Consider the following 22,124-nt stretch of genomic DNA (forward strand, 5'->3'; position numbering starts at 1 on the left):
ATATAATGTAAATATCTGTTCTTCGATATTCAACAAATGCAGTTTCCAGCTCTCTAGTTTCTAGTTGATTTTATAGGAATCTTTTCATTCTTTGTAATCCTCTATTACAGAGAATAACTTGCCCATCTGTCCTAAATAGCATTTTATATCTGAAGCTTTGGATGCCCACCTTCTTTCATTGGATTGAAAGGCCTGTGGCAGAGAGCTAAGATAACCTGGCAGACAGTTTTAGCATCAATGCCAATAAGCTTTCATATTGCCAATAAACCATGAATGTTTATTTTGGCATCATGTATGGTTGCATCACCAGATATCTCAGCGGATTGACATTGTCACTCTGTTTTCCTTTGTTTGGGTGGTGATTTCACTAAAGGTTTTTAAATGTTAATCAAGCAAATACAAGTGTATAGAAAGAGAAAACAATAGGCTAAATATTAATAAATTCAATTAATGTCAAAGCTAGCCTGTGAATTCCAGTGTTTGCATTCCACGGAGGTTCTCCCTATCTATTCGGAAACAGCGTAATGAAAGATTGAAATAATCCTAGTGCTTAACTACAATGTATTATTTTTTTTAAAAAAAGGAAAAGGAAAGGGATAAAAAGAAAACCTGAACAAGCAGTTATAATCTCTTACTTATGACTCCCTATGGAGATCTTTAAATGAGATTATGTATTTAGAGTCCATCATTATGTGGTTGGCAATATCATTCCCAAAATAACAAAAATTATATTACTGCCCAAACCCAAATAGTGAAATGACACAGAGTTTATGCAGTCAATTCTTTCCTTGTTTTATTTGTACTACAATATTAACAATTTTAAAACAGCTAGTCCTATAAAATCATGGTTTGTAATGTAAAAGGAGTCAGGTGAAGTGGTCATGAGAAAGATGAGGTAAACAATGTTGTATTCCAGCAAGAGCTGGTTGCTACCCAATGTTTACTAACACTTGATGGTTTGACATTTAACTATTTTCAGGAGAAAGTTCTTTGCATTTGTGCAATGTTTCAAGTTATCAAAAGAAAATTAAAGCTAAGAGTGATCTGGAAAATTCTGTATCACTTGTGATATGGAAGTTGACATTGATGGTTTGCAAAATTATTAGTGAGATGAAAAGTTGCTTCTTGATGTTTCTACTTGTAAAGGTGAAATAGGCTGAGCGTGGTGCTGAGAGCATAACCTTGTACAATACAATAAAAACATACCAGTCATAAATGCTTAAAGAAAAGGGCAGAAGTGTCAACAAGGAGTTTATATTCCCTCACTTCTGGTGTTTCCCTGAAGGTGGAAGATATTTCTTTAGTAGGTGCAGCAGGATTATGATATAAGATGTGTCATTGTGTGAACTGATCAGATTGTTTTCAAAGTGCCTGGAGCTATCCCTTCCACCGGAGTTTGTCACAGCTTAGTGTTCACCCTATGCAAGGGCAATGGTAAAAGAAAAGATGTAAAATTTTCTTCTTAATGACAATTTATCATTTAAATAATGAAACTGCAACCAAAAATAGAGTATTTTTGTGTGTGTGTGAATAATTTGAATATTTCCTTATGTTCATCAGACAGTTCTTCATTATTAACTTACTTCTACAGTTTAACATGTGAATCTAAAGTTGAAAGCAGCTATAGTTCTTCTCAAATCTTCTGGTTTCAAAAGCTATATTCTTTGGTCATTTATTAACAATTGTTAATTTATTAAATTATTAAAATTTCATTAACATTTATTAGCAAAGTGTATTTATCATTCTGGTATGTAGAATTGAAATTATGCTTTACAAATTGCCGTCACTGTGAGTGGGCTGTAAAGTTGGGGGAAAAGTCTGGAGAGTTCTAGAAAGATGCAGGTGGCACAAGATAGTCAGATGGTCGTAAACATTGTGGTAGCCTTTTCCTCTTAATTATTTTTAGCCAAGATAATTGTGTGCGTGGAGATTTGTTTACCTAGGTTCCTTATTGTCCTTGATATGTGACTTAGCTCAGAAGGAGGTAACTTTTAGATAGCTTTGCATGCTTTGAAATATCAAAAGGCATACTCTTTATCCCATACAAATCCCCTATATGTATCCCATATAGCAAATTGCAAAAAGGTATATAGATGCTCAGGATTTGCAAGAATTTTGCAGCATTGTAGGATTTGCTTCTCTAGCTTTATTTTGAAAAAACCAAAGTTTTTATGCATTAAAATTTTCTAATAATCCTTTTAATTTGAAATGAGGCTCAGCCAAAGAAATACTAGCCTAGGGTTTTTGCAGATACATGTAATCTACATTATGGCTGTGTAATTGAAGGCATTTAGGAGCCTGTTTTATAGTATTTATACAGGGATGTCTCTGTGTATCTTAACCTATTTGGAAGAAAATCTTTTTTACTTAATCAAAATGGAATAAATATAATTAAATGGAATTTAACAGAGTTAATAGATTTTGTCTATTCCATAAGTAATTCTATGTTGATATCTTGAAAATTACAAAGCACTGTTGGATTTTTGTTTGGATATTTAATATTTTTCTTTCAGTTGACTGATACCAGGTGCATCCAACAGCCCTTTACTATTTTACCAGCTAAGACAAAATGGAACAATGCAAACTTTCATATTCTCTTATTTGACCTGGAAAAACTTGAGGAACTTCTCTCATCTCAACTCAATGGATTAAAGTCATCAAAATCATTCCACAACCAATGCACTCTAGAAAGAGCTAAAAGTACTACTGAGAAAAGGGCACTGACATTAAAAAGAAATAAAACGGCTGCCTTTGTACCTCAAGTAGATGGGCAGGCAGAGACTGTTTGTTCGGACCAAGTTTATAGAGATAATAACGCAGCTAGGCCTGTGGAAGAAAGTGGTGGCACGAAAAGACGGAAAAAAATGAAAAGTTCAAGAAAGATCAGAATGCAGCCATCAGGAAACATCGATGTGAACGTTGCCACTGATACAGCTAAACTGCTTTTGTCATGCCTCCTACCATGGGGTGTAGATAAAGAAATAGACAGTCTCTGTGCAAGAAACTTGGATATCTTGAGGCTTCAGTGTCCTGTTTCTTTTGGACTTGTTTCAAATGAAAGCCACCTCTCACTGATGTTGCCAGGATGGAAGTGTACTGATTGTGGAGTGCTAGGAGAGCATGAAGTTTTCAATTTGTTTTCAAAAAGAGTCCTTGATTTATCAAATAAATACCTTGCTGCAACTGATGGACAATCTGGAAAGAAGGATGGACCTGAGAATGATGATTATGGACACTTGGAAACAGTATTTTTCTTGTTCAGCAGAATAGCTTTAATCAACGGGATAATTAACACACCTTCAGCAGTTACCAGTGAAATTGAAAGGTAAGAATTTATTCATTATGAGTGGATTATATTTTCTAATGTCTCTATGTCCATACTCAATTTCTTCTAGTCACACTAATTCACTTGGTTATACTTTTCTATCCCAAAAACACATAAAAATGAAGCATGCCTTAAAATAAAACACCAAGCCAGTACCTTGATTTCAAAGAAGAAGTCACAGCAGTGTAATCTCTAAGTGTAAATTATTAAATCACTATTATTCCTGCTCCAAACATTACCTCTGAAGAGCTTCTTAGGTTACACACAGCCAGTCACATACTTTTTGGGAAAAGAATATTCATCAAGTATATCTCAATACTTTTAGCTTCTGCATTCCTTCTGTATGACCCTGAGATTAGCTCAGTTGGTTAGAGCATTGTGCTAGTATCACTGAGGTTGTGGGTTCAATCCTTGTATGGGCCATCCACTTAAGAATTGGGCTTAATGGTCCTTGTGGGTCCCTTCCAACTAAGAATATCCTGAGTCTTCTCTTCCTTTTTAGTGATTGAAAAATGAAACAAACTCTTCTTAAATACGTACTTCTTTAATGGGGCTTATGTTCTTTCCCTAGAGCTTTTTGACATTCTTTGAAGAAAAGGGGATCAAAATATAATTGTCTTTACATTTTTCTGTTTAGCAGATGAGAATTTATACAATTTTTTCATAAGAGCAAGAACTTAAATTATCCAGCTTCACACACAGTTTGTCTAGAGATCACTCTTCTCCTTGCAGTTCAGACTAAGTAGAATAATGAGTCTCTTTAGGCACATAGTGAGATGTGCATTAAGCACATTTGTGCTGTTTAAACTTCCACTCCCTATAAGCAATATACTTCCTTTGCCATGGAACCCTTGACTTCACAGATGAATAAAACATAAGAGACAAGAATAGTCTGCCCTAGTTATACTATCTGAGGTACAATGCCCCCAGTAATGATGGCAGCTACTGAGAATGAATGCCTCATCAGCCCTTATGTTGTGAGAATCATCCCAAATAGCATTTTACTCAAAGCAAATTTTTTGACTAAATGCTTTTTCAGCATTAAAGGAAAGATAACATGCTCAACATTATTTGAATAAGCCAAATAGAGCATGCTAATCAGGCAATGGATATTGTCCACAGATTTTTTGTTGTTCAGAAAACTGTGTTGGTCTGTATTTAGTTTTTTAGGGACAATTAACTTCAGTGTTGGTGATGCTATGGCCCCAAGGCAAGAAGCGGGGACAGAAAGTATTGATTTTGTAGGAAATATCTGTCTCCCACAAAGCTCCAGGCACTCAGCATCTCTCAAGATATGTGCACCATTCCACAGGACAAATGCACATTTCTCAGTTACTTATGCTGCTAATCATGTTGCCTATTGGTCCACATTCAGTACAAGCTCTTATATGAATACTAGTTTCAGGATTCCAGCTTGAACATGAATTCCTTTCCATGCAAAAAAGTACTCTATGCTTGCCTTGTGCAGCACTCTTTTGGAAAGACATTGTGTAATTGAAATTAATTAGCATACTAGAATCAAACATTTTTTGCTAGACATGCATATCCTGGCATTGGGACATATGTCCTGTAAAATTATGAGTATTAAAGTTGCTGCAAGGAAAAAAATGGGGGGGAGGGTGTTGTTTGTTTGTATGTTTTTTGGGGGGGGGGGGTTGGTTTTTTGTTTTTTTTTTTTTTTTTTTCAAAACAATGCTATATTTTTTCTCTAGAATACACAAAGACATAAACCCTACCATCCTTAACAAATATTATTTTGGCGAGTTTTTCTTCAAAAAGTACAGTATGCAGCCAAAACTCTTTGTACACTTGCTTTAACCAAAACTGCAGCATGCTCAAGGGAAAAGAAACCTGCATGTTGAGTACTAATTCACCACAGTATTTGCAGAAGTAGTTAGTAGGACAGCTCTCACAGCTTGCAAGGATTCTGGTGTTTGTCTAGCTGCTGGGTTTTTGCAACTTGACGCAGCCTGTGAAAATAAAGGAACCTGCAGCAAAATGTGTCAGATCATAAAAGTGGGACAGAAACAGAAAGAAACTGGGAAGAAAAGATCTCAAAAGAATTTGTTTTCGCCTGCTTTTTGACATTTGTGTCTCTTACTTAAAGCTCTCCAGCTGCAAGCTTTCAGAGTTGTTGGATATTGAAAAATTTTTTGAAATGTTATGACTCACTGTTCATTGTAGTGAGTTTGAAAGGCAGATATATTATTTTTAAAATGACACATAAGTGTAGTTTTTGCAGGTCACTATAGTGATTTATTTAAAATAAATAGTTTTAAATTGTGCAAGGGTTTGGAGTGTTTTTTTCTGCTTTCTCTGCCATCCATACCCTTTGTTTTCAAGGGTTAGGTTGCTGAGTTAGTGACTCAGAAAGAGCAAGAATATGTACACACTAGTCTCCTAAATTGTAGCCATCCACTGAATTCCCAAGTATTGTAATGATACTCTAAATTATTTACCACTGTGGAATAAAAAAGGAAACATAAAGGCTTTTCATTTCCCTTGAACTTTTGTCCTGTGTATTAGAAAAAAACCCAGACAGATTCACAGGTTCTTTTGTGGAAATGGTGTTTTAATTCAGTTCTTTACATATAAATAAGGAAACATCCTTATTGCAAAATAAAGATTCATATTTGACTCAAAGTTTATTAGTCTTAAGTTTTTGCATTTGGATGGTGTTTTATACTTGTGAATGTTTCAATATCCAATTGCAGGCAAAAGAATGCATGTGACTTCTGAAGAGAAACATAATTGGGGTTGATAGTAGTTGATATCAGAGTACCTACTGTAAAAAAACCCCTAATTCTACCTTAATACATAAGATTTCTCATATGTGTTCAGCTTTTGTTTATTATTTTGTTTCATATTTTTAGCCCACAGAAACCAGAATCTGTACATGACAAGTGGCGAAATGTAGAAGCGATAACACTTTCATGCCCCAGTTTTTATGGAGACTTACCAAGCAGTAAGTATGTGAATTGTCAGTATTAACTTTTAAGTGTTCTGGTTTTGCATGCTTTTTGTTACTAAAATATAGAATTTAATTTCAGTAATGATACAAGATATTCCTTTTTGCTCTCCAATCTGCAAACAGAGAAACTGAATTACTCTGTTTCTTCTGTGAATATCACGTAAAATGTGTAAACAAAGTGTTAACTGGAATCAATGATATTTTTCCTGTTATGACAAGACATTTAGCTGAGTTTCTAAAGACACTTTCCAGCAATCAGAAAACCAGAAATGTAATAAGACAAACACTGCCCTCGACCCCTTCCCCCATCTCCCTCATCACCATTACGTGCCCACCCAATAATATATACAGCCCTCCAAGCAAACTGTTGCCTTAGTAATGCAAGAGCCATCTTGACTGTTCAATAATGCCTTTAGACTTCTGGCTCAGGGCAGGATAAAGTAATCTGTTCCTGTTAATGTCCCACAGGCCATCGCTCGTCAATTTTGGCTTTGCAAGCCAGCCTTGGTTTGTTTGCTAGTAGTGGTATGTAACTAACCAAAGAACATTTAAATAAAAACCTAAACAGAATGTGGACATTTGTCAGTACACATTACCTGACAAATATAGTGTCCCTCTTACAGACTAAGCCATGTCCTGACTGAAAACACAAATTCTTTTACATCAAATCTTGATGCTGTGCTGTGTAGATAAACCTTAATATCCTCATCAAAAATTAGTTACCTTCTCTGAGTCTAATATACACCACAACAGTAGAATTTGAAATGACAGCAGAAATGGCCATTGGAAAAAAGAAATGGAACATGAAATCAAGTGACGATAGACATAAAATCAAGTGACAATAGACAATAGACAATAGAAAGTAAGTAGGGGAAAGGCATGGAAATAGTGACTAAAACATCCATGAACATAGAAATAGATTTACTGAGTGACCTAAAAATTCCAAGGTAATCTAACTCATGTTGTATCTCTTGGTTCATACAGTTGTCATATTACAGATTAAAATCTGAGACTTGCAGATCTTGAGATTCTGGGAACAACCTGTTCTTTAGTGTCAAGGACACACTGGGCAGCAGAACAGGGGATGCACAGTTAAGCAGTCCAAAAGAGAAAGTATTCTTAATACAATTAGAAAATTGTGGTGAAAGAGTACTCCATGGGATATCACTTCTCTGTTTTAAAAAAACCAAACCAAGGAAAAAAAAAATAAATAAAAGAAATAATACCCCAACACTAATTTAATTTAGGATAAGAATAAATGTAAAAACAGTAGATTGTTTGGATGCTTTGTGCCTGTTGTATCAGCTGAGAGCGTGTTCTCAGAAATTACATGTTTTCAGATCTTTTCAGGTATGGTGCTGAAATGCAAAATTTAAAATGTTAAAATATTTTTCTGTTTGTGTGCTTCTCTATATACTGTCAGTTCATAAACTGTATATGCATTTTTCAGGTAAGAGTAGATATCATTCCCCAGACTTTGGGAACATTTCATTGCTGAAACTCATTTGTCGTTGGAATGACCAATCTGTAAAGGTAGGAAATGGCCTGTGTCAGTTGTAGCAATGTAATCCTTGAGTGCCATTTGCTGTAATTTAGTATTTGGAATCAGTAATGTGACCTAATAGTTACAATTTATGGGGAAACTATTAAATAAGTCGTGCCCTTCAGGTCTGTGGAAAGCAGTTTAGTATTACAGTATGAAGTATGCCACTCATGAAACTATTTAGCCCTAAAGTAAATGTTTGATGTGACAAAATAACTCCCCTACTAATCTTTCATCTAAGTGCTCTTGTTGATAGCATTTATGTAAGAAATGAGTTATTTCTTCTCAACCAACCACATGTAACTTACATCAAAAATGCCATTTTTGGCTTCAGGAAAACAAAAGTCCAAAACAAGGGCAGTATCCTATATTAATGTATTATTATAGAAGAAACTTAAAATGCTTTAATGATGGGCAAAAAATCCTGAGTCTTTAATTATTACAACAGTCTTTAAAAACAACTTGCAAGTCAGGTAATTATGAATTCTTCTGTTCAGGTGATGCTCATCCCTATTATTAGTGAAGAATATGAAGTCTTTAGAGATAACTAACTTCTTGAGAGTTGACAGGCAGCAGTGAAATCTAGAGGCCATTTTTCATTTCAGAAATATGCATTTAAATAAAGTTGTGTTTGAGTGAGTTAATATTCAGGGATACAAAACTCAAGGTGCTGCACTCTGACCACAATGAATTTTATTCCAGAAAGGGGAAATACCTGTTACAAATCTAGTTTTTGATATTACTTTTGAAATTGAATGCAAACTCTTTGCTACTTCAAATGCAAAGAATATTTTCCAGAGCTGAGATTTGCAAGGGTGCTGTAGTGATAGTCCCCTGTTCTTTTAGACAAAAATGGTTTCTGCAAATATTCACATTCAATTGATTCCAGCATTTCATCTTGAGCTTCCCAGTTATTTATTATATTTCTGCTGTCTGCACATCTTACATATTATTTATGAATTCTTTTTCTCTCCCCTTTCTCTTATAGTAAGAGTTTTTTCCTTTTCTTTTGAAACCTCAATAACTGCAATTGTCAAGTGCAATGTGTATAATCTCTTGCTGGCCTGGTCAGCCACTGAAACTCTTTAGGGAGTAGTTCATATATTTATGGAAGTTGTGTTTTTAGCATAACTCATTATGTGAGATCTATATATTTATATTTTTGAGTGTATTTAGCAACTGATCACTATATACAATGATACTGGTATCATCTAGCACAGGAGGCTAGAGTGCTGGAAGGTAAGGTATGGAATAAGCTGCCTCACACTTTTTCACCTGAAAAGCCTTTAAATTTAGACACTGAAATTATCAAATACTGCAAATATCATTCTCTCAGTGCTTCTCAAATGTTAGCATTGTTCATTTACAGCATTGTAGCTGCACTAAGCTTTGTTAAACCATTTAGCAGAACAGAGTTTGGATTGCTTGCCACCAAAGTGCCATAAAACTTTAAAGATTTAAAAAAAATAAGGCATTTGCAGTAGGTATGATATTTAGTGGCCAATAGTTTAAACAAAATTATAGTTTTTGTTGACAGTAGGATGGTTCTGTAAAAACTTTATTTATGCAATCACAGTTTAATGGCCAATTTATTAATCGTGAGCAGCCTGATTAAGCACTCATGTACATTTACCAAAAACATCACTATTTAGGCTGTTTTTAAAAAGTTTTTCTATTGTGATCTTCCATGAAGGATACTGACTCTTAGACATGACCCAAAGGAGTTACCAATTATTGGTTTCTCATCTCCTTTATAGCACTGCAACAGATTCTGTGCAAACAAAGAAACTGAAAAAGCCTGCTGAAAAAACATGCTGCAGACGTTTTATCAAGGGTTTGCTGACTTGTTGAAGGCTGTAGGGAGGTCATTTTCTGAATCAAAATATAAAAATGTGTGTGTTTTTAAAATATTTTTTTAGTGTTTTCTTTTCCCCAGATGATTTGAAAGGTTGTCTTCATCTGTTTTGCTGTTCTTTCAGATAAAATATCCATTTTTAATAGCCATTCTTTGACACACTCCCATCTCACACAGAAATTACTTGTGTGTTCATCTTTCCAGATGGATATGTGTAGAAAAATACATAGTTCTGTAGAAGTATTTAGACAATCGTCCTGACAATTACTGTGCAGAATTAGAGCAGAGCAGACTGGATCATTCAAGTTGATGTTTTGATGTGTATTTTTTGCCCTGTGAAGTGACACTCTTATGGAGGCACCTGGGAGGCAGCTTCTGCAAGGCTCAAACCTGTAGAGCTTACGGCCTGAGCAATAGCCAGGGGTGATATTTATTGACTTCTCTCCTTAAACCCACTCATTAGAAAGTGAATAGTAATCCTTGGAAGTAATTGATAAAGTGTAGAAAGGAAAGCCAGGATAACTTCCTATAGATCTAACAGTACAACTTACCTCAACTTTTGTTCACTTGTCTTTTTGAATTATTCTGTATTATTGCTTCTTCAGAGTCAAACAATTACCTTTCACTTTTAATATCAGTATTTATAGGTTGACATATGCTATTTATACTTCCTTAGTCAAAGAAGCAGCATAATTTGTCACATTTGATAATCCCAACTGAAAACCACATTGTATTTTCAACAGCAATTACAATTATAGAGGAAAAACAAGAAAAAATATGTAGCCAATAAAATAGCTAATTTATATCCAGAAGGACACTAAAGATTAAGTAGAAATGATCAGGGAAAATGAAAAGTGCTCATGTAGATTTGTTATGTGTTAGAAACAGGAAAAAACTACTGCAGATTGTTGAACTTGGTGATAAGGAGAGATGAGGTATATACATTTTGGAGTAAGATTCCATGAGAAGACAAAGCTCAATGTGCAACCACACCAAGCACTGTGGAAATGTAGATACAACACAGACACAGTCAAGTAACATGCAGAAACATCTACGGGTGCTTCTACAATAATGCTGTGTTGTGCCATTCATTACAGTTTTTTTCTTTAAGATTTTAGAGGAAGTTATTACAAATGCTGCCTGGCATGCACAGCAGTGATACAAGTAAAGAGCGTCTGATCCAGATTAGTGGCAGGTTCTTAGAAGATTTCTTTTGTGTACCTCTGTAAGAATTGTTTTGTCAAAAATTTCCCCAGGACAATGAAAACATGCCCGTGTTTTCTTCTCTTTCTTAATTATTGTAGATATATTGTAAGAGACTGCTGCAAAGTCAGGATCTGTAATCCCCAAAGCTCAGGGCGGTACAGATGTGAGGAACTGGAAACTGCCTTTGGTGTCCCCTGTAAAATAAAGTTCTATTATAACAAGATGAAGGTTTGTGCAATGTTGAATCACATAGGGCTAGGTTCATTTGTAGTGAACTTTTACATTATGGGCCTGACTATGGTATATTTGTTGACAATAAAGGATTTTGACACAAAGGACACCCACAGCCTTTGTTCCACTTAATGATTTGAATTTACAAGAGCAGTTTGAGATATTTTGGAGGAGAGGTCCTTGATTAGTGAGTTGAAATTATCTCTCTTCCAGGCAGCTTGAACGATCCTGCATATCAACTTCAGTTCATATGAAACTGAAATTTTTGTATTCAATTTAAATTCATATTGAAGTTGAAACCTTAGGTTCACCCTGTTTTTCAGGAAATTTCTTGTACTTGAGAATGAATTCCTTCCCAAATGGGAAACATTGTATTCCTTTTCTGAAGGAAATACCAAATGCAGAGAAGGTACACCGTGCTGAAATTTAGACTAAGACTAAGAGTTACAAAGGTTTGGGGTCTTTTGTCTAAGGTCTGCGTGTGTTTTGTAAGTGTCTTTACATATTTAGATGTCCATAGTTCTTATGGCACCTTTTTGCTAAAGAGAAGGAAAGTATTAACTCTGTCATACAGCCTCCACACTGCGTTGTTCTAATGCCCACATGAGGTGTAGCAGCAGCTGCAAGTGCCATTTACAGGCTGCTCACAACTCCACTAGATGCTCCTTTTGCATAAGAGGAGTTTGAGGAATGGTATTTCTCTCTGTGCTAGACAAAAAAATATGTGGGTGTTATGTTTGAGCTAGAGGAACAGAGCATTAATAACAAAGCGTTCTTTAATTTTATCAGAGAGATTATGCCAGAAACTCTAAAAAAGTCAAAAGCAAGTCACCCCAAGACAAGAAGATCGTTATTCAGTCTGTCCAGAACTTTTGCACACATCAGGAAAAAATGAAGATACTTATTAGCTGTTATCAGTTTGTGCTTTACTAGCATATTTTGTTAGTAATTGTTTATCCTTGAAATCAAGGATAGGTGACTGATTCTGGATTTGACATTAGAGAAAATGAGTGTTTATTGGGAAGCAGTCCTGACAGACAACTTACAGTATTTTATTGCTATCTAGTTAACCGTTTTTTTCTCAGTGTGTATGTAGGGACACATGATTATCACTGTCTGAAAGACTTATTAATAAGTGTCGACTTTCTAATGACATTCACCAGGGCAGTTTCCAGATTTTGTGCTAGTTGGTTAAAATTGTCAAATACTTAGATAAATAATTGAAGTACTGATATCATCCAATAATAATTTGCATTTATGACAGATCATTGAGGCAATGCAAGCAGTGCTGCTGGCAGAAGTTCAAAGGACTATTAATCCCTTGAGAAAGACGACAAGTTGCAGAGAGCCATTGGCCATAGTAGAGAATGGAAATGGTAAGTTTTGGACACTGTCAAAGGCTGAGGAAAGGGATTTGCAATACCTTAAAAATAATAGAGTGGTTTGGGTTGGAAAGGACCTTAAAAATCATCTAGTTCCAACCACATGCCATGGACAGGAACACCTTCCACTTGACCAGGTTGCTTAAGGCTTTGTCCAGTCTGGCCTTGAACGGTCTCAGGGATGGGCCATCCACAGCTTCAGGCAACCTGCTCCACTGCCTCACCATCTTTACAGTAAAGAATTTCTTCCTTATACGGAAGTTAAATCTATCCTCTTTCAGTTTAGATACATTACCTGTTGTTCTATTGTTAGATGACCTTGTAAAAAGTCCCTCTCAGAAAATTTTCTTTACCTTGTAAATGGAAAATTTGTTGGTGTATTATTTTAAAAGAACTTCCACTTGTGATCAGAACAAGCTGGGAGTATGAGTTCGCAATACTTTATTTCTGTGTGAGGCAGGCCAAATGGCCTATTTCTAGCCTTAGCAGGCTAGGAGTTTTCTCATATGATTCTCAGGGAGCTAAAGGACTTTCAATCTCTTTTATCACCTCTGAATACTAAAGAAGAAAAGGTAAAGTTTCTTTGATTATATAATAGGTCTTGTATTTGCAAATAAAAGAAGCACTGTATTTGAAATAGAATCAATAAATCATATTGGAAAGAAGTTTTACAGATTTATCTTTCCAGTGACATCAGACCTTACACAGCACTAAAAATTAATTGCTTAAATTTTATAACTTCATAATGTAATACAGAATATTTTATTTTTCTTTTAGAAATAACCTCCCTGCAAGGAGATATCAATTGCATTTTACAATTAGATCATTTAATTTTACTAGAAGCTTATTCTTTGCAACTTTACAATGGTGCTAATGTTTATGGTAAAAAAGATGGAATGTGAATTTATGTTATGAAGTTATGCTCTTTTTTTTTTTTTTTTTTTTTAGCCCATTAGCTGAGTCTTAAAATTAAGTGACCTAAATTTTAGGTCCAATCTTATTAGTGAGCCTTCACTTGGGAAACTAATTTATTATCTCATTGAGTGTGTGTGTGTCTGACATGAAAATTTGTTACCAATATCCTCATTCCAGCATACTAAAAATGATCAGTGATACTTGCTTTGGGCCACAATACAAAGAGGTGTCTCTATAATTTTGAAATGCAAAGCACTTTCAATGATTGTCATAAATGGGTTTATACTTTGCTTACATTGAAGACTTTCGAGTCATTTTGTTTGTGGTTTGGCTCAAGGTGCTTTGTAACTAAAGCAGCCCCAGCTGTAAAGTTCATGTATGGACTTAATTTCCAATTTCCTGAATTTTCAGCGTGTATTTCCATGAAGTATTTTGACAGATATTTACAGCTAAAATGGAACTAACTGAAAGTTGCAAATGCTGATGTCTCCAAACTCCAGATGTGTTTAGATCTTTGGGTTTATTTCAAAACTTTCTATGCTAGATGAAAAAAGCCACTTCTGTTGGATAAAAAGTGCTGGTATGATTCTAGTAGTCAATTGATGTTTCATTCTGATTAAGTCTTAAACAAGTTGTGAATTCAGGGGACCCACTTCCACTCTTTGAAAGGGAGATTTGTTTTTATGTAGACAGATAGTTTTTATTGTCATTTTGTTCTTAACCTAATTATTTGATGGTTGTTAAAAAAACAACTAGAAAATTGCTTTGCTAGGAGAACATGCGTAAGCATTTCTACTGGCTATGACTATTTCATACTCTGTGATCTGAACCACATAAATACATGCCGTAAAGAAGAGTGGATTTTTTTACATATTCAGAATTTAATGTCATCTGAAAGAGGCAGAAAACATACAGAATGATTGGAAAACAGATTTTTCATTTTATTTAATATTATATTAGATTTCTTTTTCTTCTCATTTCCAGTCATGTTTGTTGCATTATTTATCACAGTATGTAAATAGCAGAAGTATTCTTGTTTTGACTTGTATGGTTTTGTCATATGTGTGGTAAAACTTGATGAGTTCATAGGGAATTGGACAAGTCTTTTTGTGATTTCTAGTGTATGAAAGAGTGTAACTATTTGTCTTATAATGATATGAAGAAATTATCAAAACCCCATGCAGAAATAAATCCACAATCAGAGTAATTATTAAGACAAGTAATTATCTGGATTTAGTAATTCTTCTGATACATATGTCATATTTTATTAAATACTCTGTATTTATGGGTTGTATGGTAGTTGGCATCTTGTGCAATATCAAGGTAAAGGTCAAATAATGTTTCAAGTCTTTAAGTTATAGTTCATGACTGGCTTTGTGCCCTCTGATCTAAAGTAAAAGAATCTGAACCTTGGCTGCCATCATCATTGCATTGTATTGCATTTTTCTTTAATTGGAATTAATAGATTAGATCTAGAGATGTTTAATCTACTCAACAAATTTCCACTGAAGTGAATAGAAGTTTGGGGGTTTTTTTAAAGGACAAACTTTTAGAATTTGCCATTCAGTTTTAATCTTTAAAGTTTATAGTATATTATATAATGTTGTTTTGTTGGGGTATTTTTGTCAGAAAGGTCCTTTACTCCTTTGAAGCCCCTGAATCCTTACTTCATGGTTAAGGGTGATCAGATGTAGACAACAGCTTCATTTGATGGGTAGCTTAAAATGCCATATTTTTCTGTGGTTCCATACAGACAGAATTTCTTATTTAAATAAAAAACCCTAAATAAATGAAAACCATAACAAAACCAAAAGAAAAACCCAAGTCACCAAACTCATATTTTTCTAGAAACCAAGATAAGGAATTTTTAAAAACCCCAAACTGTGCGTGTCAAGTATGCCAGAGAAAGGGTTAACTCTGTTCTGTCCTAGTACATTCTTCCGTTGTTGCTAAAAGGAAATATAAATGCAAACAGCTGCAATTTCTTTATGTTAATGTCAGAGATAATAATTTTGGACCTGTTCCAAGCATATTGATAGCAATCTTACTATTGATTTCTGTAGGATTTTCTTCAGTTCTTCAAAGTAGCTTTGTAGTAGTAGTAGAAAAATTAGGTTTTCTCTAATTTTTTTGACATTCATCATAATTCTGAAGAAGTATATTGGACTTCTTGCCTTTTTCTACACACCAATAATCTCAGGTTAATAGTACCATTTAACAGGTTGTCAGTATGGTCTTGTTTTCCACTCTCATGTGAGTCAGCGGCAGTGATTTTCAGGTCTTCAAAATTTGTTTATCCACTTTTATATCCACTTAGCATAAAGCTAAGAGGAACTATGCTGAAATTCATTTTTCATTTGTAGTGTTTGATCTTATGGTATACATTCCTAATCCATACCCAGTCACGTGCAGAACTTCTTTGATCAGAGGAGGTGTGGGGATAATACCACTGTCATTCCCTAGCCTACTGGTTGGACACAGAGAAATTGGATATTCCCTTCTGGAGTAGATCTGAACCTGAGTCTTTCTCAGTGGTAACTCATTGCTTATTCTTAGGGCATTCAGCAATGAGCCATCTACAGAAATTTTTTCTTTTTTCATGGAAATATCTAAATAATTGCATGGTTAAGAGCTAAAAATGAGATTTTCTCACCTCCAGGTGCATTTCGTGTGTAGGACTGCAATCTTCCAATAGCTACTGCACTGAAGCAGTTTCCCATGTACCATCCTTTGATGCCTGTTTCTTCTAATGCATAGGGAGCAAAAAATTTCTTATCTGGAACAGCATTACAGCATTCCAGTTCTGGAACTGCATGCCTCTGTTTTTCTAAAATGTGAGGAACTGGATTTATTTACCTTTTCAGAAAATTGTGGGGATAAATGTATGTAAGAACTTAATACTCAGATAATAAATTGAGGAAATGATGCATGTGATATTCCAGGAATGCCAGAAACTGGAAAAGTGGAAGGACAGCAAAATGCAGGCTTTATTCCTAAATATAGCATAATATTTTAACTGCCTCCTGTATTTGTGAAAAAATGAAATGTGAATAATCACAACACTAAGACTAGTTTGTAATAAATTCTGTCTTGCTCTTAAAAATTCCTAATTTAAGCAATTGCTAATGATTCAAGCTTTTAAGTATATTTGAAAGCTATTAGCTATAACCTCATCTTTTGTATGTGGTTTTGGAGCCCTTTAAACTATTCAATTAAATAAATTGCTTCTTGCAGGAAAAAAGCTTCTGCTGATAAATACCAGAGTGAAATTAATGGTGGCAATTGAATTCCATAGGTTAGCGTAAAGAATTGTCGAAGACTTATCTAGAATATAACAATATGTTTTGTTAAAATGAGGAATCCGTTCAGTAATGGTAAATCAATGAAAGGCGGGATCTAACTGCTCCTGTTCTCTAGAGAGGAATAGTGACCTGCAGCACAGGGCTATAAACACTTCCATTGTCAGGGTTTCAGAAATCTGTCCAGTTGCAGATGACTTTTTTAATGTCAGCTCTGAGGAAGTAATTCCATGTGTGTCTTTCTATATAGCAAATGAAACTCTTTGCCTGCTTGCTAAGTCTGACGGTTTTGTCGAGGAAGTGCAGCCGAAGAGAAGGGTTGTTCTGTCTCTGATACATACTTTCACATTGTCATCTTGTTACAACTTTTGCCTTTTTTTATTAGTCCAGATATACATTCTGACTGTATTTAATCAAAGATTATATAAGATGATCCTGACTTGGAGCATTAGCCAATTTGGATCACTGATACCAACAAAGGTTACACAAGATTTTAATGAAAATTTCTGTTGTCTGACTGCTGGGGAAGTAACTTTTAGGGGTGTAAATGCATTGACACTTTTTTGCTATAAACATATTCATATATCATTTGTGTTCTGGTGAGATACTAAATGCCCAGAAAACTCCAACAGAATCCGAGGAATCCGTTTCTGGTCTGACACTTTGCTTTCGGATAAATGTACATCTGTCCTAGTGGCCTTACATCACCCTTACTGTGTTTCAAGGTTGGGTTTGGGCTGGTGATGTATGTAACATGGTCAATCTGAACTGCTTGCCTGCTGGGGCTGGGTTCCATATCCAGCACGAATCCAGTAATCAAACACAATCTGCAAAAAGATTTCCAGGCAAAATACATTGGAATCCTAGAAACCAGAAAATGAAAGAACCAGAAAATGAAAGCTCATGGATTTCTTCCAGCCTGTTTTATTTGTTTACATTCCTTTCTTTGACTTTCTCTATCTACCAAGAAATAAGAATGTTAAAAATTATTTCCAAAATGAAATCTCTTTTCTCTATCCAGTCTGGTCATCTTGTTAGAATGAACATTTCATCCAATAAAACAAAGTTTTTAGGTGGAACTGATATTTTGTGCTCTTGGGCAAGTTCCTATATGGAACAATTCATTAAATTATTAGACATCAGGCTATTTAAAAAAATTATGAGGTGGGCCAGTTTTGTGTGTGTGCTTTAGCAAGCAATAAGGAGTGTAAGAATTGTATAATCAACATTTCATCACTATTAATGAGAATCAGATTAATCTGTAATCTCATTTTAGACTGAGAAACAGCAAACCAATTAATCTAACATTTATTTGATGAATGGACTTTGAGCATAACCTGGTGACAGCAGTAGCTTTCCTCTGTACAGAATATGCATTAAAAATGAGTTTATTGTATCTTAGTTTCATATTACAAATATTTCCAGTAAAAGAATACAAATCAATGCTATATTTTAGCATCTAACTTGCAGTTTAACTATACTACTGTATCATGTCCTACATATCCAATTAAAACTGTAGTTTGATCCAGTAGTCTTTAATATTAGTGGTCAAGTACTAAAGGAAGTAAGCTTAAAGACTCATTCTAGAACTACAGCTTATTTCATTCCATGCATCATATTTTACCAGAGGGCTCCTTAATGTAGCAGAAATCAGATTTGGTGAGTATTTTTACACAAAATCAAATTCTAAAGGCGCCATCTCAGACTCCTACAAAACATTAGGAAAGCTAGGATTCACTGGTCAAGGAGGCATGAGGCTCACATATATTCTAAATTCAAATGCATAATAAACTTTAGTCAGTTTTGGTTTCTGTGTGCTTCTTTCAGTGTTTACTGAATGCAAAGACTCTCTAATGCTCTATTTAAATCTTTAAAGGTAAATACTTTGGGAGGAGAGGAGCTGTTAATACAGGCAAAAAATTATCATTGGTTCATTTTCAGTCTCTTCTGTTTATTTAGAATCTCATTTGCTGAGGCAAAGTACAACACTAAACTTAGAAAGATTTCACAACTGGTTCTGAACTGGGGCTTCAAAATAATGAGTGAAGAAACTGAAAATATTCCCTGCTACTTACTTGGTCTTCTCTAAGACTATCTTCTACTGGTTGCTTTCGGTTTGTTTTTGTTCTTTAGTTGGATTTTGGGTTTGTGTAGTTTTGGGGTTTTTGTTAAGGAGCCACTCCTTATCACATCTTGTTTCCTTAGTCTGAATGTCTCCTTGCCTATATTGTTGCTCTTAGTTGAACAAATGTTCAGACTTGCTAATAGTATATAAACTTTAATCCTTACAGTTTAGTTCCAGGAGCCCTGGATTTCTTAGGACTGATTTAGTACACAGAGCCATGGGTCAAATAAACCCTTAGAACTGAAGACATGTGAACATACCATAAGAAATAAGTGTATAATTTACAAAGTAATGTTTTAATTTCTTGTGTGTCATTCTCTTCTTTTTAATAAATTTGTGTCTGTATAACATAGTGTTAATTTTATTCACAAAGACAGAAGAGAGTCTTATGGTTTTTACCTTGGTTAAATTATATTTTGAAGTTTGTCCTTCTACTATTTTAACTTGGTAATAATCTACAACTGCTAAGACTTCTGTCCTCTTTGTTGGCTACACTGTTAAGGAACACATAGGCCTTAGTGATGTTTCCCTGTGTCTCTGTCTTTTTTTGCTCACCCAGCTTCTGTAAAATCTTGTGAACAAAATAGCAAAAATAGAGTACTTAAATTCCAGCACTTCCCCTAGAATTTTTTGTGCAAATGGTTCTTGCAAAGCTTGAGATTTTTTAGAGGGGTCTGTTATGAGAGGCAGGCTCAGATGGGGGAAAAAGTACTGCTGCGTATGGTCCATAATTAATACTGAAACTGAGCTCTGTGCTAACACCCGTAGGTAACACAGTATCAGAATTACCTTGTTCATATTTATAAGACACCTTCTAGAGTTTTAATGTGCTGTATTGATGTTTTGTAATCTCCCAACTCCTAATACTATTTTTATTAATTTCTTTGCTGCTTGACATTCATGTACAATACTATGGGTACACAAAGGGCAGGAAAGACTTATTTAAGTTCTCCCCTAGAAAGACTGTAAAGCTGGATGCCTTTCTGAGAAAGGAGTGGTTCAGAGCAGCATGGATAAAGGGATGATCCCCAGGCAGAAGTACTCTTCTCCAAGTTATATGATTATATTACTGCCGTTCTTGAAAAATGCCTGTAAGAATTTGGCAATATTTTCTTCAGGCTCTGTTGCCTGAATTTTCCTTATCATGGGGAATAAAATCTTGCTGAGACATTTTGACTGCAGTTACCTATGGCTCATACTGAGCTGTAGGGAAGGCAGAACAATCTGCAGTGTGCAGTTAAAACTTTTTCTATGCTTTGATTGGTTTTCTGTCATGTAATTGGAATATGATATACTGAAGGGATTCTTCTTAATGATATATGAAGTGAGGTACCTTAGAATTTTACATCTTTTTATTTTTAACTTTTAGTAAATACAGAATGAGTTCCTGTACCTTGTCTATAACTATATATATTTGAAATGTTTCTGTCCTTGAATTCCAGAATAACAGACTTGCCTACCTTATTTGGAAGGAAATTGTAAAATTAGGATCATGCAAATATTGAACCAACAGTATTACTAATATCTGGCAGTAAGATGAGTTAAATGTTGTAATAGTTTTGCTTGTTTAAAAGAACCTTGCAGAAAGAGAGAAATTACTTCAAGCTGCTCCTAATAGTTTCAGTAAGATGGAAATTTTTCATTATGTGTTTTGTGAAAAACACGCTGAAAAGTAAAACTGCTTTATTTATGCAAGTCATTATTAGTATGGAAGTAGAGAGTCCTAGCCAACACACAGCAGATTAGCACAACTGAGCAGTGCTTGTCTCTAATAATGAGATTGGGGCATCTGTCTCAGCAAACAAAAAATGGAAATAGCTCAAAAGAAGCTTTTCTTGCCTACCAAACTTATCAAGAAAATATTGAACCGGTTGAAGGTACATATATATCCGTCACCATTAGAATGTATCTTAGCAGAACTCTTAAATTTCAGGATGGACAATGTGTTCATCTCTGGGCACCCTTCTGTCCCTGTACACATTTTTAGAAGGCTTAACGTATCTATTTGTATTTCATGTCTTGTGTACAGAATTCTATGTCTGTTATATAAAAGTAAACCCAGTGTTGTTTCAAAGCAAACGAGCATTGTTAATAGAAATAGTATTTCATATTTGCATGGTGCACAGAACCAGTCAGCACACAATGACTCCCAGATTCTGAAATTTAAGTTGTTCAGGATTCCCTCAAGACTGGTTCATATTTAATGTTACACTATATGCTTTATTTTAAGAAGCAAAGTTATGTCCACCAAGTATCCTATCTTGCTTCAGCATCGTGTTTTAGTGTTTCAATTGCATTGCTAGTAACTATTCAAATGTTAAAGAATACAGAAACTTTTCTGGTGTATCTGAGGAAATTTTTTGTCAAATTCCAAGTGTTTCAGCAGAAGAATTTTATCTCCCTACTCTTGGAAAAATCCAACTTATATCACACTTAAGATATGTATCACTAATTCCCTAAAGACCAGGTGCCTGTGTTGCTCTCATATGATGGATGTTAGTCACATCACCTACTGCACTACTAGGAGATGCTCAGATAGCCTAGTGAAGAGGGTGAAGTAGGAACCTGAATCCAGGAAGTATTTCCTGTAGAATAATTAGTAGCTTGTCTGTGTATTCTTTTCTCTGTACCACCCTTTTATCTGAATAGGTTTTGCATTTCCTTTTTCCTTTCCTTTTTGCTTCAAAAGTGTAGAAAGAGAAAAGCAAAACCTATCTGACATAACTAAAACATAAAAGCTCAATTTAATGTACTAATAATGTGCTAATGCTAATTTTTTTGTTTCTTTTGGACATGAAGTGCTGTCAGGGTTTTGCATCTCACCAAACTGTCAAGTTTAATGCTGGAAATAAGCATAAGTTTTTGTCTTGACTGAAAAGACAATCTGTTTTTAATATAAGTTAAGCAGACACTGGTCCTGGCTTGTGTTTTCAGTGAAAAGTAGCATTTTGATAGCTTAGGCAGATCATTCTACTAGGTGTGTCTCAGATATTTTTAGCAGATCAAGGCCATTCTGAATGCACAGGAAAGAATTTAATATTTAATTAGTATGTCCCTCAAAAGGTCCAATAGGAGCCCTTTTCACTAGTGAATTTGATAGATTGTTATCTGGGTCAAGATGTGATACATAGTTTATTATATGAATTACCTTTCTGTCAGCAGATTATATTGGGGAAGAGTTAAAGAAAAAAAACAACAAAATTCCATGAGTTTAAACCTATGGTTTTATATAATGAAATTTAATGGTTTAGTTGCATGGTTAGAAATGTTTT

General features: G+C 34.7%; 1 protein-coding gene across 3 annotated transcripts in view; it reads left to right on the top strand.

Moving 5' to 3' along the window:
• WDR72 (WD repeat domain 72) overlaps positions 1–22,124 on the top strand; it is a 100,425-nt gene that overhangs the window by 48,703 nt on the left and 29,598 nt on the right. For all 3 annotated transcript variants that reach the window (XM_040077266.2, XM_040077268.2, XM_040077267.2), the window contains exons 15-18: positions 2,514–3,325; positions 6,199–6,290; positions 7,747–7,829; positions 12,396–12,507. In XM_040077266.2, coding sequence (XP_039933200.1) covers positions 2,514–3,325; positions 6,199–6,290; positions 7,747–7,829; positions 12,396–12,507 — 1,099 coding nt within the window. The remainder of the gene's footprint in view (positions 1–2,513; positions 3,326–6,198; positions 6,291–7,746; positions 7,830–12,395; positions 12,508–22,124) is intronic.

The sequence above is a fragment of the Hirundo rustica genome, chromosome 13 (genome assembly GCF_015227805.2).
Source record: "Hirundo rustica isolate bHirRus1 chromosome 13, bHirRus1.pri.v3, whole genome shotgun sequence".
Classification (NCBI taxonomy): domain Eukaryota; kingdom Metazoa; phylum Chordata; class Aves; order Passeriformes; family Hirundinidae; genus Hirundo; species Hirundo rustica.